The 19850-nt window shown below is 39.6% G+C and overlaps 2 protein-coding genes across 10 annotated transcripts in view; one reads left to right on the top strand and one right to left on the bottom strand.

Annotated features, from left to right (window-relative positions):
• Positions 1-185: 185 nt before the first annotated feature.
• On the top strand, positions 186-6854 carry CCR4 (C-C motif chemokine receptor 4). 2 transcript variants are annotated; one of them, XM_061586201.1, is made up of 2 exons: positions 186-232; positions 4991-6854. In XM_061586201.1, exon 2 carries the CDS (start codon positions 5005-5007, stop codon positions 6061-6063), a length of 1059 nt encoding a protein of 352 aa, XP_061442185.1. In that variant the 5' UTR covers positions 186-232; positions 4991-5004; the 3' UTR covers positions 6064-6854. The 2 variants fall into 2 exon arrangements, with proteins under 2 accessions (XP_061442185.1, XP_061442187.1); XM_061586203.1 differs by lacking the exon at positions 186-232 and adding an exon at positions 2953-3017.
• A 7197-nt stretch (positions 6855-14051) lies between these two features.
• The window catches only part of GLB1 (galactosidase beta 1), a 62789-nt gene continuing 56990 nt past the window's right edge, over positions 14052-19850 (bottom strand). For 6 of the 8 annotated variants that reach the window (XM_061585953.1, XM_061585947.1, XM_061585952.1 and 3 more), the window contains one exon: positions 14052-18310. In XM_061585953.1, the coding sequence (XP_061441937.1) occupies positions 18050-18310 (261 nt within the window). In that variant the 3' untranslated portion in view covers positions 14052-18049. The remainder of the gene's footprint in view (positions 18311-19850) is intronic. The other 2 variants (XM_061585950.1, XM_061585951.1) reach the window with 1 other exon arrangement.

Here is a 19850-nt window from a genome sequence, read left to right as displayed (position 1 = left end):
AAGTGGGTGATTTTGCTTACTAGTACAACTCATTTTAGAAGGTCAAATTATAAACTTAACTTTCATAAGAACCTGAAATTATTATGCGTATCATTCCATCAAAGGAAAATTTGGTACCTCACTTCCTCAGTGTACTTCTAGTTATTTCACTTAGTACACCACTTCCTTTGAGAATAGAAGATCCATCAGCCTCAGGCAAGACACTTCTGCTTATCATCATAAAGGCAAAAAGGTATGTTTAAAGGATACCTAATATATTATGTGTACTTTGAGCATTAATACATTTAAGCTGATTGTATGTTTTTTCAAAGAGACTGAAATTTAGATACATTATTGCATCTAAGCAGAGCTGTGAGCCAGTGTGGCGTAGTGGTTAAGGTGTTGGACTACGACCTGGGAGACCAGGGTTCGAATTCTCACACAGCTATGAAACTCACTGGGTGACCCTGGGCCAGTCACTGCTTCTCAGCCTCATGAGAACCCTATTCACAGGGTCGCCATAAGTCAGAATCGACTTGAAGGCAGTACAAGCAGAGCTGCAAAGTTAAAGTTGATGTAAATGGTATGATGGCTCAAAGGAAGCTTCTTCACAGAATCTTGCAAATGTACAAATAAGGGATATTTAAGCTATCATTGTATAAAAGATGTATGTAAATAGATCTTTATTTTCTGCTGCTTCAACATTTGCAGTCCTATCCATGTTCATTCGGAAACAAGTTCTGCAGAGCTCATTCGGGGTTTTGATGCAATCCTATGCATGTCAACTAAGTCTATTTTAAAAATATTGTATTTTAAATTGTTGTGATCTGCCCTGGGACCTTAAGGTGAAGACCAGGTAATAAATTTATTATTGTTGTTGCTGTTGATGGTGTTGATGTTGTTAATAATAATAATAATAATAATAATATAATGCAAGTTATTCTTAGGTAGGCATGTATAGGATTGCAGCAGTATTCCTATGTAAGTGTGCACAGGGTGGCAAATATATATGTACATACACACACACACACACATATGTACATGCATACACACACGCACACACATAGGACAGAAGAACAAAATCTAGAAATTACATACATTTCAGATATGCAGATCAACAAAGCAGAGCTTCTTTACACAGCTACTTCCACAAAATTAACAACTACTTAATTTTTATATGCTTTGGCTTGGGCCTCCTTTGGTCATATAATAAAAGAGTGCATGCAAGGAAAAGAGAGGTAATAATGAGCAAATGACACTGACTAATATTAGGGTCCCCTATCTATTTTAAGGCGCTCTCTCATATGCAGAGCACAGCCTGATCCTTTCCATCTTTACTCAAAAGTGAGCCCTGTTAATGCGCCTTCCAAGTAAGTGTGCATAAGATTGCAGCCTTACAGTTTTATGGAGAAGGTCATGCCTATCTAAGCCAGTTGCAATGGACACTCTCTCGGCATACATAACTCTGCATAGAATTGGGCTATTAATACCTTCCCCAACTCACCTTCACAGCAAGTAGTCACCTGACGATAACAATGAACAAAGCAGAGTAACTGGAATAACAGCATGGGTAAAACAAATGCAAGATGCAAATGCAGTTGATCTGGGATAACAATCACAACTCCACAACCTGTCCCCAGAACATCCATATTGTTGAATTACAGAAATAGCCTACATGGCTTACTGTGGTTTGGAAGGAGTGGGGTGCTATTAAAGTACAGCACTGAGTATTTATTTATTAATTAAAATGGAACTTTAAAAATGCTTTTATATCTAGTGTCCAGCTAACGCTCTGCTGGTTTACATTGCAATCCTATGCATGATTACTCAAAAGTAAGTCCCACTCTGCTGAGTGGAGCTTCTTACATAATGTGCATAAGATTGCAGCCTCAGTCCACTTGCCTTTTCAGAGGGAAACTATAATGTTCAAACCACCTCATATTTAAGTCGATTGGGAACATGATAACTGTGTGCTTTGTAAGTAACCACAAGAAAAGCACTTAGAAAAATCTGCACATAGTAACCCTAACCTCTGGCAAACCAGTTGCATGCACTTGGTCATGTGTCTCCACCACCATGCTTGGGAGTTGATGTTTAGCTTCTGAAAAATAGCATTTCCCAAACACCTGCCGAAAGCTAAATCTTTCACATGGTGATGGATGCACATGACCTCCCCTCCACAAACTGGGGATTATCACAAACAGGTTTTCTCCATGCAGTGGGGTTGCCAACTTTGCTTCTAGTTTCTGGCCTGCATCTTTAGTAGCAGGTTAATGTGCCCATATTATTAGCATATGATAATTTTGATCTCTGTACCATTAAAAGTTTTAATCTGTAGATGCCTGCATATTGACTTGTTACTATTATTTTACTATTATATTATTTTAAACTGACTTTGAATTATTTTAACTGTATGTATGAATGGTTTTAATACTGTAAATAGTTTAATTCGATTTTAATCTAGACTTTTGTATGTTTTTAATTATATGTGTGCTTTTATCTGGAAGCAGCTGTGAGTTCCAGTTTTGGAAAAAGGGCGGGGTAATAATAATAATAATAATAATAATAATAATAATAATAATAATAATAATAATAAAGAATCAGGACAGGAGAAATCCAGGCCAATTCTTTTTCTGGCCTAGTTGACAACGCTACCACAGCGCTTATAGCTCACTGCTGGGAATATGCCGTACCGGTTTTATGGGGTATTCTTATCTGTCATCAGCCTTGCAAAGCTAATAATCTGACAGTCACAAAGAAACTAGGTGATTTATTTTATGGGACTAGAGCAGCATCCCTAAGGACCAGACTATATGACAGAGATCGGTGATCTTCTGCCTCTTTAAATCATTTGGAAAGAACTGTAACTTTCCCTGAATGGGCCAAACAATAGCTTTGTATGGGTGAATTTTCATCTGTAAAACTGGGTGTGGCTGATTTGAATTCCTTCTCCTCCTCCCCACACCCTCCTGGGTCTACTTTGGCCCTTAGTAAACGTCAATATATGCATTTGAAGGGTTACGGCTGGTTCTGACAAGGTTTGTGTGGCATTAATCCTGCATGACAGGCAAAGAAAAAAATGAAAGGGGGAGGCTCCTCCCCCCCCCCCGGGTTAAGTCTCTCCTTTCTGCACAAATTGCATTTTGGGCAGGTGTGCATCTGTTAAAGGCATTAACAGCCTTCTGAGGTTCTAAAAGAATATTCCCATGAATAGTGTGTGAGAAAATCAGCCAAACAACAGTCTGTGAAAATTACATTAAAGGCTGAATGCATAAATGTGTGTAAAAGCAGTATATGTATTTTATTAAACTAACTAACTAATTAATTAATTAATATAGCACTTAATGCCAATATGGTGACCATTCATAAAGGAGTGTTGATGATGATGGAAACATCTTGGCATTGCCAAGCTAATTAATACCTGTATTAGGATATAAAAACTAGAGTCACCAGAGGATAAAGAAGACCAGACTCCTGCATCTTTAATAGTTGTGTAGGAGAGGGAATTTCAGTTTGCATAGATGAACTACACCTGCTGCTAGTCTCTCTCATGAGAACATAAAAAGAGCCTGCTGGATCAGGCCAGTGGCCCATCTGCTACAGTATCCTGTTCTCACAGTAGCCACCCAGATGTCCATGGGAGGCCTGCAAGCAGGACTTCTACACAATTGTTAAAAGGTGCAGAAGCCCTGTGCTCTTTTGCATCTACCCCTCTCCCACCCAATAAAAACACACTATGTCCTCTTGGTCAAATATGCTTGCTCTGCTAAAGCCACAATGATAGGGGAAGTGTGGGTGTGGGGGAAGGCCCCCAAAGATCCTAAAACAATTTCATTCAGAACAAGCAAGGGATCCAATCACAGCCACAAGAGAGAATGAGGCATGGTAGCACCAGCCAGTTGAGATTTGGGGATCAGTGCCCCATGTGGAGGAATATTTTGTAGCTCCTGGTGTTACAGGGCAGGATTTTTTGTTTCTTTTTCTGATCAGTCCCAATCTCACCACCCTAGAAAGCGGCACATAGCTGTGGAAACTGAGTATCTGAATTTTTAATATACAGCCTATGGTGCTAGCATCTATTGATTCAATTGCCTGCCAGCGTTTGAATTACACGGAACTCTTAATCAGAGTGGAAAGGTGCCCAGTTTTTAACTGTGAATCAGTGAATTAATTAATAATGAAGAGGAATTAATGACAGACATCAGAGTGTTTCTCTGTCCAATAGAAACCTCTAAAACAACATTCTATGCTGGATTCCTGGGCTCCCCTGGGGCACGTTGCTAGCTCCATGAAGCAGTTTGAAGCAGTCTGTGTGGGTTAGCCCTTTCATGTGCCCTACCTCTTAGCAAGGTTCAGCACTCATAATATTTATCCTACAGATATCTGTGCTACCAAAAGAGGTGAAACAGTATTTAAAATCACTACTAACCCTATAAAATAATGAGCATATTAATCACAAGATTAGGAAACACAGTCAGCCGAAACATTCTAAACTCCCTCCATTCAAAGACTAATCAAATACTCACCCTAGGACCTACTGGTGAAGGGCAGGTAGTACATTTAATAACAATAACAATAAAAGCACAAAAAGACATTTATCTATTGCCAGGTTATTTTATTGAACAAAAATATAAAATGCAAATCCTGTTTTTGAAATCCTTAAGAATTAATTGGCATCAGGTCTGTGCGGTCTCTCTGTGGAGCTGTAGACTTCTCGTCCCTGCACTCTCATTCCATTTTTTAAATCTTTGGTCACACAGTCATCATGAACAATGCAATCCTAAACAAGTTTATTCTGAAGTAAACCCCACTGAGTTCAATAGGATTACCTCTCAGGTAGGTATGTGTAGGACTGTAGCCTATGGCTATGCAATCCTAACCCCACTTATCTAGCAGTAAGCCCCATGGAATTCAATAGGACTTACTTCTGAACAGACGTGGTTAGGACTGTGCTGTAAATTACCCTGGGTAAAAAAATAATAATTTTCCATTTTGATCCACTTCTGTTTAGGTTTCACAAAGAAAATGACCTCTACTGAGGAACCATTGTGGAATTCCTCCTCATACGATAGCTATGACAATGAACCTGAGCCATGCAGCAAAGATGGAGTGAGGAATTTTGGGTCTTGGTTCCTTCCCACGTTTTTTTCCCTAGTGTTCCTGCTTGGCTTGGCAGGGAATACCCTTGTTGTCTTGGTACTGTTCAAGTACAAGAGGCTGCGAGGCATGATGGATATCTATCTGCTCAATCTTGCTATCTCTGACATGCTATTTGTCTTTGCTCTTCCTTTCTGGTCTTATTTTGTGGCTGACGAGTGGGTGTTTGGAGATGGCTGGTGTAAATTTATCTCTTGGGTCTACCAGATTGGATTCTTCAGCGGGATTTTTTTTATCATGCTCATGAGCGTAGATCGGTATCTTGCCATTGTTCACGTTGTGTTCGCATTGAAAGCAAGAACCGTCAGCTACGGCAGTCTTGCCAGTCTTGTTGTATGGCTAGTGGCTATCACAGCTTCTATTCCAGAGCTGGTATTTAGCAAATCAGTTAGCTACTATAATCATACCTCGTGCAAGCCAGCATATTCTAAGGACGACTTAACATGGAAACTTTTTACCTCTTTGGAAATCAATATTTTAGGACTTCTGATACCATTTGTTGTCATGTTCTTTTGCTACGGAAAGATAGTTAAGACCTTGCTGCACTGCAGAAATGAAAAGAAGAAAAAGGCTGTGAAGATGATATTTGCTGTTATGATTATGTTTTTTGTGTTCTGGACCCCTTATAACACTGTACTATTCCTACAATTTTTGGATGCAGTGGGCATTTTTGGAGGATGCCTGTCGAGCAACAACCTGGACTATGCATCTCAGGTGACTCAAACTCTAGCATTTTTTCATTGCTGCCTCAATCCAGTTATCTACTTCTTTATGGGACAAAAATTCAAGAAATACATCAAACTGTTCTTTAGGAACTGTGTTTTTTCAAAAATATTTTGCAAACCTTGTGGACTCTCTGACACTTTATCCTCTGAGTCATCAGGTTCACTCTACACTCAATCCACAAGTGATAAAGAGGCCCTTTGAAGAGGCTGCCATTGTCTCATGTGAGATCAGGCCAAAGTGTGATATCTTATACATCCAAACAATATGTCTGCGTTGTTGGAAACCGGAGGCTATATACTGACAAGCACATCCCATACTTAAAGCTTTAGACATGGAAAAGTAAAAGGGAACAACAGGAGCCAACTTTGGAAAAACATTAAAATATATTTTGCATTGAGTACTGCAGTTACGTAGAGTTCCAAGTTTACCATTTTACCCCATGTCAGCTCTGTGGCAGCTTAAAAACGTGCTAATATTTTTATCATTTTATAAGTTTCTATTCTGATCACCACATGAGATCTGCTTGTTGTCCTTTCTTGTGATTTTTCTTCCTCTTTCAGAGACAGGACACCTCTTCAGAGATATACTATACTATATGGTTTTTAGTTATATTACTATATTAGTTATGTTATTTCTAAATGTTATCTGAACTGGTCTGTATCTCAAGTCTGACTGCATAGTTTAAAGTTATTTCATTTTCCCAAGTTGTATCTGTAAACTGTTGGCTTATTCATACCTCTCAACTGCCCAAAATTTGGGCTGCATTCTTTTGCATGGGTATATGATTACATGGAAGCTTGGTTGAAATAAAAAAAAAGTTCTATACACACATACAATCAAGCAGGATTCCAACCTGGGACTTCATACAAATAGGGCCATAGTTCACAAGGTAGGGCTGCCATGTTTCCAGGTTAGGCTTCAAAGCGATTAATTTAGAATTGGCAGAAGACCCTTTCTCCATAGGCATAGTTTGACTCTGTACATGAGAACTGTCTTGCCAATATAGTTGATCTTTCTCTTACACACACAGAGATTATTTTGTGTTATTTTGTAAAAAAAATTAAAAATAAAATTGCTATTAATAAACAGTTAAAAATCATTTGTGATTTTCTCATAACAAACAGCAAGTTCTATGTTCTTTCACCAAGCACAAGTGTTTGTGTATTTTAGCATATGAACTGATAGCATAAGGAATATGTAAGTTGAATAAGAACATTTGCTAACTATTATGGTTTTATCTATGTCTAATTTACTTGTTTCTGAAACACCTCAAAATGGTTAGATTTATGGACAGGTTTGTGCAAGCTTTGTGCAAGAGTAATGGGGAATTATTTACAAATCTCAACTAAATGACTGGTATAAGTTTTGTTTCATAAGATTGAAGGGCATTGGATACAGTGACTGGACTGACTGAGAGCAACTGATGCTGCTGAAACTAAGGAGGTATGAATCTAGCCAGCCCATTGCAGGAAAATCCACTGGGAGCGCCATGTAAGAGGAAGATACAAATTAAAAAAATTAAAAAATAGAAACAGAGGGTGTGGTTTCAATTTACTTCTGCTAGAAATACAGATCTGTTTCTTTATGCACTGCAACTTGTCATACACACACACATACTTTATATTTAGTTCCTTTGCTTTCTCTAAACACTGATGATATCACTCATTGATGTGTATAACATTCAATGGTTATATTTATCTCATTGGAAAAAACAGAATGGTGTCAAACTAACTGCACACCATCTCCTAACCTTTAGCCTCCATTGATGAAGCATCACTGACCATTCTGGACTATTAATAAACATTCTGTTAACAAAGGAATGTTGGACCAATATCAGATGTTAGGAATCACAAGAGGAGAGAGTGCTTGTAACATGTGTGGGCTCCACTGGGCATCTGGTTGCACAGGATGTTGGACTAGGGGTAGAGACACCCTTACTGTTCTGCCAGTTCCAGTGCATCTCCATCTCACCTTTCGGAAAACGGGGGCACATGACACTAGTCAAACTCCACCCTTTTTACCTTAAAACCTGGTGGGATCAACTTGAATGCATTTTTTAAAAATTCACCTTCAATAGGATTTCACAACGGATTGGTAGATCAACCTGTTCCCCCTCCAGGTGTGGCCAATGGAGAGACTTTGCTGTAGGTGACTAGTGTGTTTACAGCCTAGATGTGACTAGTGTGTTCACAGCCTTTAACCTGATCCAGCTGGCTCTTCTTATGTTGTTATGACTTGCAGCCCTTACAGTATGGGTAGAAACACACTGTTCTGCTGGTTCCAGTGCATCTCCACCGCTCTTCTGAAAATGAGAGCACACGATGCTAGTCAAACCCTGTCCCTTTTTACTGTAAAACTTGGTGGGAGCAGTTGTGGCTAATGGAAACACTTTGTTCTGATGACTACTGTGTTTCCTAGCCTATGTTTGTGTGAGTGTTGGAAGGGCTGTGTGTGTGGTATTTTCATCCTTAAATAATCCCCCAAAATATCCCTTTTGTACCACTATGACCATATGACTGCAAGTCAATAGAATTACCTAGGTGGGGAGGAGCATCCTCTGCCTGCCTGCATGAATTGTTTTAATAAAATAGAAAAAAACTAGCTATAATGTTAGTGAGATACCATTGATGGTATTCATTCCTATTGGGAGTGTATAACTTATCAAGCTTTGGGCCATGTTTTGACTATAGTCATAGTCAACTAGTCATGCACAAGCAGCATACCTGGATGTACCCATTTGCATCAAAAGACCTATCCCACACACTTCATCAGGGCTCAGATATGCATCTGAGTCTCTCTTCCTGGATCAGGTTGATGGTTATTACTGGTAGCTATACGTACCGTGTGATGCAAAGGAAAATCCTATTAAGGCAATAAATAAGAAGGACTCTAGTAGTTGTACTTTACCATGTACTAAAATTTGTAAACAAGAGCATCCCCAACCAACACTGATAATCATTGCTGGTCATCTTACCATTATAAGAAAGGCAGTTAGTCAAGTAACCATGATCAGAGAAACACATCAGCCAAGTTTTACCAACCATGACAAACACTACCAGTGGCATTTATTAATGTTCTTCGAGAGCGTGCAGCACATTGCTGTGGTGAAAGATGTGTTTTGAGTCAGATAAACAGTAGTTGTCATTTACTGTAAAGCCTGGTTGTCTGACTAATTCAGGGTGATTAGAGAACAGTTTAGAAAGAAGGGGAGAGTGTCTGGTTTGTATCTAGCGGAAGGGAGCTGGAATGACTTCTGTGGGTAACATCACAGTAGCCTTTCCTTTTCGGATAGGCTTTCAAACTGCTGGAATTTTGGATTTATAATCAGAGTGCTTTATATGTTATGCATTCTGGAGTTTATTTTCATTATTTAAAATGTGAGCTATTTAGATATAGGTAGGATAGAAAATTAAATTAAAATAATGTCCTTTCAGGTGGCATGAATCAAGAAGTACTGATATTCAGCAGAACTAGATTGTAATGACGTATTTCTAATGAATCATACAGAGGATTGGGGAAAGCTAATGAACATAAACAATATTCAGAGCTCTCTGTGCTCTAGGTTAAATTACTGCAATGCATTACACACGGGGCTGCCTTTGAAGACGGTTTGGACCTTGCAACTGGTGCACAATTCAGTAGCCGGATTGCTGACCAAAGCAAGATAGTCTGAGCATATAACACCAATCTTGGCATGACTGCACTGGCTACCAATTAGTATCAGGACTCCATTCAAAGTGTTGGTTTTGACCTATAAAACCTTATGCGGCTCAGAACCCCAATACTGCAAGGCCCACCTCTCCACACATGAACCAAGCTAAACCCTGCCTTTGTTATCTGAGGCCCTTCTCCATGTGCCCCCCGAAGACAGGTGACATGAGAACAGGCATTCTTAGTGGTGGCTCTTTGTGGAATGCTGTTCCAGAGAGGCACACCTGCTGTCATCATCATCTGTTTTTAAACACCAGGCAAAACCATTTTTATCCATCCAGGCCTTTAGATCTTAATTTGGAGGGTACTTAAGTATGTTTGTGGCCTCCTTTTGTGCTCATGTTTTTAGTGGGTTAGGTTTATGGAGGAGCATTCTAGGTTCTTATGTCATTCTTATTTTTATACTTTGTGTTAATGTTTTGTTTTCACATTGTAAGTCACTTGAGACACTTGTGAAAAAGTAACAAAATAAATAATTGGGGGGAAAAGAAATAACCATCAAGCAGACAGATTTCTTAAAAGATTTGTCAAGATTCCTTGCTCTACTGTCTGTAGTACCACAGTGACTAAATTCCAGCCTCGGGTTGTGGAATGTGATATCCATGTTATGGATTTAATTATTTTATTTATTTAACAAAAATTATATACTGCTTGATTGTAAACAGAACCTTCACACAGTTTACAAAAATAAAAACAAACATTAAAATTGTCAAGACAATGTTAAAACAGGTATTCAAAAAAATTAAGCATATATTAAAAATACCAAGAGTTAAACTAAACACACATCAGCTTCTACATGTCTAGATAGGCTTGCTTGAACAAAAGTGTTTTTAACAGGCGCCAAACAGAATACGGCGAAGGTGCCGGCCTGATGTCAATAGCCAGGGAGTTCCAAATATAGGTGCTGCGACACTTATTTCTTACAAGTGCAGAATGACTATCATGTGGCACCTGTAACAAAGCCAGTTCCACAGACTGAATGGGCATACATGGGATAAAGCAGTGGTTCCCAAACTTTTTTCCCTACAGACCACTTGAAAATTGCTGAGGGTCTTGGCAGACCAGGGTCTGGAAACCCCTAGGATAAGGCAAACTGGTATCAAGCTGTTAATAGGCTTTATACACTAACACCTTGAACTTGACCTGGCAACAAACTGGCAACCAGTGCAAGATCTCTGAGCAGAGGTGTTACATGCTGACAGGCTCTCACTCCTGTCAGCAATTGTGCTACAGTATTCTGCACTAGCTGCAGTTTCTACAGTCTGTAAAAGGCAGCTCTTTTTTCAAAGTTCAACGAGAAGTAACAAGTACTGTGACAGCCAGCAGCCAACCACTCTGGGTTCCTGGCCACCTGGTGGAGATCCAGCCACAGCAGAGTGCATTCCTCTGCTCAGCCCCCCTTCCCCCCTTTAAGCTTGCTACCACCAAATATGTGGGGGTATTTGATTAAAAGGCTGCCCCTTCTATCATCATCATCATCAACAGCCTTCATTGGGTCTCCCTGAAGCTTCTCAACATAGTGCTTGATTTGGCTTCAGACATGGGTGACGAAAATAAGGAGACACCACACCAGGTTTATAAAACAAAGTTTACTAAAACAGAAAACAGATATGAGACTTGAGGAAAGCTATGCAATACAGAAAAAAAATACAGGAAATCAGTATATTTTCCTTTGGAGCAAATTAACAACAAAAATTGATTAATACACCATCCTCTATCCCTTGTCTATTAATACTCTCTCACTCACCAGACTCTCAGGAGTTTCCTACACTTAATCAGCAGTGCTTTGATTGCCTATTTCCCAGGCACCTCCTCTCCACACTGAAATATATACCTTGGTTTAAAGGCATTGTTATCTCAAGAGTTCTACCTTGCATTAAAAGACTCCAGGATGGCTACTCCTCGATACTCGACTTTCTCAACTTCCCTCATCAATCATATGCCCCACCCCCAGTAGGTCACAAGAAGTCATGAATGCCCCAGACTGAGATGCGACTTTCCACACATATGCAATGGTGGTTACACTGACTTCATAGTTGTGCCCCTAGGCCGGGCCATGTGATCAACCAGACCAAATCATTGAGCAAGTTAGCCCTATAATCCCTCATGAACAAACAAGTAAAGATATACATGGCCATGCAAGATGGAGCAAAACATACAAGTGAGATATACATTTCCATAATATACACAAACAGTCCTGGACAAGTTAAAAGTCCATTTCCTGCACAAGTATCTTGGAAGTGTGGGACAGAGAGATTACTCTCCTTAATATTTGCTCCTTAATTAGTTTAAGCAAAAGCACACAGGAAAAGGAATGAGCAATGTGACTTGTGTGAACAGACTAACAGAGATATGAATAATAAATTGCAGAGGGTTAGCTGTATTAATCTGTTGCAACAAGAATATCAGAGTCTTGTGACATCTTAAAGACTAACAATTTTATTGTCATAAGATTTCATGGATTAGAAACTATTTCATGAGATGCATGAAGTGATATCCTGTATTAAAGATACACATATATATTGAGTTATATACATGGTTGCGGAGGGGAGGGATTGTAAGCACTGAGGCAGAGGAAAATTAAATAAAGTGGCAATAATCATATTATTAACAGCGTGTGGATATTCACAAAACAGTTGCTGGAAATAAGAGACATCCTGTCATTGGTAAGCTAATGAACACATGCAGTGTGACAAAAAAACCCTTTGTTCAAGCCAAAAGTGATAGCACTGAACCTCTTGGTGAACTGTAATTCAGCAGCTTCACATTGCATTGCCCCTTGAAGTTCTTTTCCTCAAGGATGGCTACACTTACAAGAGCATCCTGAGAGGCTGAAATGTTCTCCCATTGGTTTCTGGATTGCCAGATCTGATGTCAGATATGAGTTTTTTGACAGAGACCAATTTATAATACTAAAGTTACTCATCTCCCTCTTTCAGACTGATCTCTTCTTTTTTTGCAGTTCTGTAACAGGTTAATGGTGCAACAGAGAACAGTTCTGCATGAAACCCCTTACAGACAGGCTCAAAAAACCACATGGATTAGCGACCTCCCTCTAGTCCACTGCTGAAGTCTAATTTAATGCTCACCAAGAGAACAAATTACTAGCTCTGTATAGCAAATGTGCCTTCAGACAGATAGGGTCATTGTGGATCCACCCAACTACAATGTAAACAAAACTTCCTGGGTATTCAAATAACAGGCGTAGGGATGTATGCATGAGTTGGCAGCATCACAAGCTGTCAACAGCTGCCAATCTCACTGAAGAAACCTGATGAGGGCCATTGCCAGAAAGCATAGAGATTGTGGAGCAGGCAGGGCTCCAGCAGAATGCCAGGCCCCTTACCTGAACATTCAACTTTTGATTAAAACAGTAACAGTATAACCCTGTGCATGTCTATGTGGAAATAAATCCAACCAAGCGGAATGGGGTTTACTCCTAGGGAAGTGGGGTCTGCAATCCTAACCCCACTTACCTAGGAACAAGCTCCACTGAATTCAGTAAGACTTGCTTCTGAGTAAATATGGTTAGGTTTACACTGTTAGTCCCTAATCTAGCACTTTTACCTATGGAGCAGGAATAATCTGCTCAGCTGCTCAGAAAGTGTTTCTGCCTGTTAGTACTGTGGATACAGAATGACAATAAAAGAAAGCAATGATTTTATTTATTTAAAACTATTTATATACAACTTAGTATTTCAAGAATCTCTAAGCAGTGGTCCAGTTTTCTTCCATTGTGTATTTCACATCATACATTTATTCCACTTTGAATAGTTATGGGTTCCCTCAAAGAATTCTGGTAAGTGTAGTTTGTGAAGGGTGCTGAGAGTTTAGGCGACCCCTATTCCCCACATGGAGCTACAGTTTCCAGAGTGGTTTAACAGTCAGTCCCTCTTCCCACAAACCTCTGGAAACTGTAGCTCTGTGAGGGGAATAGGGGTCACCTAACAACTCTCTGCAGGCTACACTTCCCAGGATTCTTTGGGGGAAGCCATGACTGTTTATAGTGGAAGAATATTAGAATAAATGAATGTGATGTCAGTGAAGGGGGAGGGAAAAAAGACTTCTGCACTTCCCTCCTTTGTCAATTATAGTAGACAACTATCGCTGGTAACATCTTCCTAGCTTGTGGAGAAATAGTGGACTTAAGGATGCACATAAATTTTTAGCTGATTAGGCAGCTGCTTTTGTGGGGCTTGGTAATTTCAATTTTGTTATTGGAAATAACCACAGCATAGTAGGGAATCACAGAAATAGCTTTTGGCATGTGAAAGACACATGAGGACATTCCCTGAGTCCTCACTTTATGCAGCCTGATTCTCGCTTATATATAGTTTTTGAAGAAAGTATTGGCATGTTCAATGCGCACAGGATTTCCCACCTCATAGCATTAATTGCTACTAAGGGGAAAGATCACTCTGTTAAAAGCCACAACATTTATTGTTGCTATTGTTTTGGATAAATTCAAGACCAGAAACTCCTATGAAAATATTTTAATACCACAGTGTTGAGCATTAATTCTTATTTTAAGACTTCTCTTACATGGTTTACTGGCTCTTTTGCAAAAGCTAACAGTTTGACAGCAGCTGTTAAAGTAAATAAATAATACAGTTTGCAAAAGAAAAGCAGCTTCAATGATTGGAAACAATAAAAATTCCTGTAGTAGTGATGGTCAGGCACTTTGATACTAACTGGACAGAAATAGAGGTTGCTTCCATCCACACTAGGGCCCTTTAGTACGTAAGGCACTGTTTCAGCAGAATTAAAATGCTGGTTCTGCAAAATGGATGTATTATCTGGCAAGCCTGTCTTCATGACCAAGATCCTTCTATAATGCTTAATGTGATTTGTACAGCAAAAGTCCCCAGCAACTTTACGTGGATGCTTCCATCTTGCAGCTTCTGCCTTTAATTGTTTGCTGTTCAAGCTACAGTACCAGAGGTTTAATGAGTAGTATGGGGCTGTTTGAAAGCCCTTTTGCAAGCAGCCCATTGCTCCTCGTTGAGCTTCCAGGGGATGCTTACAAGAGGGTTTTCAAACAGCCCCGCGTTGCACTTTGAAGTCCCAATTACTGAAGCCTCAAAGTGACATCAGGTGACTGACAGGTAAGCGGTCCCACCCATCAAATTTGGCTCAGCAGGGATGGGAAGATAATCACCTGGGCCACCAGTCATAAAAGGTTCCCCACCCCTGGTGTACAGGCTCACAATCTAATAGACATGTCTAAAAAATAAACGGGATGGGGAGGAATGAGGAAAGCAAGCAAATTCAGGCACCAATTCCTAAAGTTACATAAAGCTCAGTAGTATCATCTGACCCAAACAGGTGGGTCTCCCTGCTTGCTTAAGTATACATACATACATAGTATGACTAAAGAATGGCAATTTCTGACTAACAGCTAATGTGGAAGCAACTAATGAATGAATGAAAAAAGTAGAGGTAATAAAGGGTTCTGTTAAAAATCTCTAAAATCCATGGCAAGAAAGTTCTCAATAAATCTCTTCAGGTAGGAGAGTCTACCTCTTTACTTTATCTATGTTTAATGTCAAACTCTTCTTTACACTTTATCTCTGTTTAATGCTATTTCTGACCATTATTAAGTCAAATTGTTTAAAACTGTAAAAATAGAGGAAATGCTAATCTTCAAGTATATGATTTTAGAAATAGCGCATACAATAGAATCAATCCATCAGGCTATGTCTAGACTAGAGCAAAGGGTTTGCAAACTCTGTCATGATGACACACCTCCATCAGGCATACATGTATGCTTTTCACTTGACTGCAAGTGTTCACACGTGTGAAATAGCCATTACATATCAAATACCAAATACAGTACTTTCATACTAAAACACAATACTTCTAAGTTACACAGAGAATTCACAGATACCAAGTCAGACCATTGGTTCATCTAGCTGAAGTTCATCTATACTGATTGGCAGCAGCTCTCCAGGATTTCAGACAGGACTCTTTCTCAGCCCTAGCTGGAAATGGTAGGAGTTGAGACTTTTTGCATGCAAGACATGTTCTAGCACTGAGCTATGGCCCTTCCCTAATATAGCACGGTTGTCTGGCCATGAAACTTGAACCAGGATAGGAATCTGAGTTCACATCTGCACTTAGAGCCATCTCATACTTTATACAGCACTGCAGATATATTAGTAGACATGCAAAAAGAAGCTGTGGGCAACTGTATCTCCCTGTTGTGTCCCTCTCCATATTTGAGAATACATACAACCCTTCAGATTGTGTGTCAGCATGGCAAACACTGGTGGAACAGTGTGTCTGGACTGCTGTGCAAAGTGTGAAAAGATTCTAAGCCATGGCAGTCCCCAAGTTACTTTAGACAACTCTTCATCCCAAGATAACCTATATCACAGAGTTGTTGTGAAGCTAAAATGGGTTAATTCCACTTATGTTACCCTGAACTCCTTGAAAAAAGAGTAAGACACAAATGTGTGAGTCAAAGAGCAATAAATTCATCAAATAAGCAATAAAGTCATCAAACAATGTACATGTAGGTGTGAATCAGCCCTGGGGAAAGTTATATATGATGGAAGTCCAGCGAAGACTTAACTAAGACACAAAAGAGAGACAGAGGGGAAAGAGAGAGATTTCATAGAAGTAGTCATTCTTGTGCAACACATAAGAGTAAGCAGGAAGAAGAGGGTGACACAGTCACAGTGTACATAATATGCTTTAAGATTCCTTAAAACATTAGCAAAAATGGAGTTATCTCTACTGTCTATCAAGTAGCAGCGCATATGGTCTCCTGAAATATACAGATAGGAAAGAAAGGGAATTGTCCCCTGTCCCCTGAAATGAACTGGAAAAGGTGTCATGGAGGAATTTGCAGCTATCATAGCAACTGTTTCCCTAAGAATCAGACTGTGTAGTTATACAAACATTATTTTGGCCATGCAAGACTTGTTTGCTAAGGCCATGGTTCATGTTATAACTTTAAGAGAGTGTGCTATGACAAGACCTCTCATGATCAAAGAAAATGTGCAAAGGTGTTGTCTGAATTGTAAGAGGCACACAATCAGCTTCAAGACAACATCCAAGATCTGGAACCTACACTGGAGTTGGTTCCATCTGGTTATTTGGAGATCTATACCTGTTGGAAGGACACAGAGAAGCACCGCAGTGTGGAATAGTAACAATTTCCTTAACTTCAACATGTATTAGATCAGGGAAGAGGTACCTTTTTGGCTCCAGGGACCGTATCTTTTTCTGGCCCCACCCCAAAGCCAACCTTGACAGGTGACACATGGACCATCTATAAACGCCACTCCCAACTTCTTGAAAGATTCCACCAACGCTGCCTCCGGAAAATTCTGCAAATTACTTGGGAAGATAGGTGGACTAATGTTAGCGTATTGGAAGAAGCAAAGACCACCAGTGTTGAAACAATGATCCTCCAACATCAACTTCGCTGGACTGGCCATGTTGTTCGAATGCCTGATCACCGTCTTCCAAAGCAGCTACTTTACTCCCAACTTAAGGGTGGAAAATGGAATATCAGTGGACAGCAAAAGAGGTTTAAAGATGTTCTCAAAGCTAATCTAAAAAAATGTAACATGAGCATCGAGAACTGGGAAGCCTTGGCCCATGAGCGTCCCAATTGGAGGTTGGCCATTATCAAAGGTGCTATGGACTTTGAAGAAGCACGAGTACAGGGCAAAAGGGACAAACAAGCTAAGTGGAAGGCACGTCCACCAAATCCTCATCGTGACCATCTTCCATCTGGAAACCTATGTCCTCACTGTGGGAGGCTGTGTGGATCCAGAATTGGCCTCCACAGTCACTTATGGACCCACTGTTAAAGACCTTACCCTGGAAGACAATCTTACTCGGCCACGAGTGTCGCCAATGATGGATATATATACATACGGACATACATACATAGATGTATGCAGAAGGCAAAAAGAGATGCTGACATATGTGTGATAAAACCAGATTTTGCCCAAATGTTGAAGGCTCACCACCCACAGCACAATTGCTATTTAAATGTCAATGAGTTTTTTATGATGCATATTATATCAAAATGTGGAAAAAATTCTCAAAAAACCAAAATGATGTTTGTAAGAGCCCTTACATTTTGTAGTTCATTTTCATGTAGTAATCTACTCAGGCTTTAGCACCATCCATCAAGCTAAGAACCCAAACATTACAGGTCTGGCTACAATAAGTAAAAGGGCAACACCTGAAAATGCACAAGAAAAGAGATCCGATTCGGATATGTGTTCAATAGGTGATTAAATAAACTGATAGCCTGTTTATTTCTTTGTTTACCATTTGGCATCTATAGAATCAATTCTTTTCCTGCTGAAAACAAAGGCAAGATTTTCACTTTTAAAAGAACGAATATTTCCCACTGGATTTTTAAAACACTGATTTCCATCCCCTCACAACTGATCAAGTAGGAAATGGAGGGTCTGCTGAATAAACGAAGATGTAAAGAGGCATTCTAGCATAATCAGATATGATTCAACCATAAGTCTCTAGTGAACAGTTTCTCAGTATTGGTTTCATAGTGAAGAGTTGCATTGAGAATGGGTTTGTCTACAAACTCTACCAAACATTTCTGAATGCCACAAGGAGACTTCTCCAGCTCCAGAACTGTAATATTGTTTGGAGAGGATGAAACAAGGATGTTGCTTGGAACAAACAGTGTTAGTTGAGGTCCACGGGCTGGCCAGTAGCGTCCTAAGTTAAAGCCATTGATCCAGACTTGTCCCTACAAAGAAACAAACCATTAGAAGGAAATATACTTTTGGCCAGTGGCTGACTCTGGATGTTACTTGAAATCAACTGGCAAACATGACATTCTTATTGAGAATTTAGTAGCCTCTTTAAAAAGATCTTGCATTAGACTGATACAAGTGTGGCATTTAAAAAGCCTTTGTTATAAGAAATGTTAACAGAATAGCTCTGTCCATTCCATCTCCTGGCATCAGCACACAAGCCTATGTGCCACCATCCATCTCAGGCCAAAAAGAGAACTACAGGGAACAAGCTTTGTCAGACAAGGAAGTTTCCTTGTCCAATAGGCCAGAGCAGATTGGGGACATTTTCTGAGCCTTGTGACAGCATATTAAGTCAAGCTTGCTCGCTGGCCTATGCAACAAAGAGACCTATTGCTGTCTGCAGAATTGCCTTTACCTTACCTGCTCCCATAGTCTGCCTTAGCTTGCTCCGCTCTCTTCCACAAAGGAGCCAGATCGGACACTGTCTTTGTCAACTCCTCAGGAGTTCATTTTGTTTTGTTTTAAAAGAGGGACTTCAATACAAATAATGCAGCAACAGATAAGAACATGCGCCACACCCCACCTTCCCTTCAAAGTTGGGGGTGTGGGGAAACTACAGAATACAACTACTCTACCTCTCCCAATTCTCTGTCAAAGCATGAATTCTGTGAGCCAAATGCAAAGATCTGAAACTGGTTGAATAAGTGGCACAATCTAGAGAAAGTATGATACTCAAGTCCCATTAAATTACATAAATAAGCACATTATTTATTACAGTTATATCCTGTCCTTCCTCCCAGAAGGAGCCCAAAGCAACGTTCACATAAATGTGAATCTCAGATTGGATTACTGTCATGCACTCTATACGGAGCTGTCTTTGAAGACTATTCAGAAACTCCATCTGGTCCACAATCCAGCAGCCAGATTTTTGACAGGAACGGTATTAAAACTCCTAGAAATGTTCAGGTAAAATGGGGAGAAAATATGCAGGCATGCTTGACATGGCTTAAAAATGAAGTTCACTCATGAAATTAAGCTATACATCTACCTCTGCAAAACATACTTAATTTTTTCCAAAACTGCTGTCAAAACTTTGCATTTGCACATTTTAAGAGTCAGTTTAGTTGTTATGTGTGTAACTCTGGGCTGAGATAATTATCTCACTTTCCACAGGGTGTTAATACATTTCAGCCTCAGAAACATTGTTATCAAGATAATCTCCTGCTGTGGCTTACTCTGGCAAAACCTAAAAGTGAATTATTTTAGTACTCTCTCTTTTGCAGGAAGCCAAGGAAAACCTTTAGCAGCAACAGTTTTACTCTGGCTACTGTTATAGTTATTGCTGTATTGAAGGTTGAAATATACTGCATTCTTTGCCATAAATACAGCATACAAAACCACCAAAAAACAAAAATGAAGAGCATATACTTCACAATAAAATCACAACTACTCAAGTAATAAAAACAGCCGGGTTAAAAAAGAAAAGATTGTTTAGCAATGCAGCCATTTAAAAGCCAATCAGGCTACAGG

The sequence above is a fragment of the Rhineura floridana genome, chromosome 10 (assembly GCF_030035675.1).
Source record: "Rhineura floridana isolate rRhiFlo1 chromosome 10, rRhiFlo1.hap2, whole genome shotgun sequence".
Classification (NCBI taxonomy): domain Eukaryota; kingdom Metazoa; phylum Chordata; class Lepidosauria; order Squamata; family Rhineuridae; genus Rhineura; species Rhineura floridana.
The sequence above is the reverse complement of the archived record's forward strand: the minus strand, read 5'-3'. Positions and strand labels throughout refer to the sequence as shown.

Bases quoted from the DNA above. Each gene is read 5' to 3' on its own strand.
- CCR4 (XM_061586201.1), top strand. From the start codon at position 5,005: ATGACCTCTACTGAGGAACCATTGTGGAATTCCTCCTCATACGATAGC.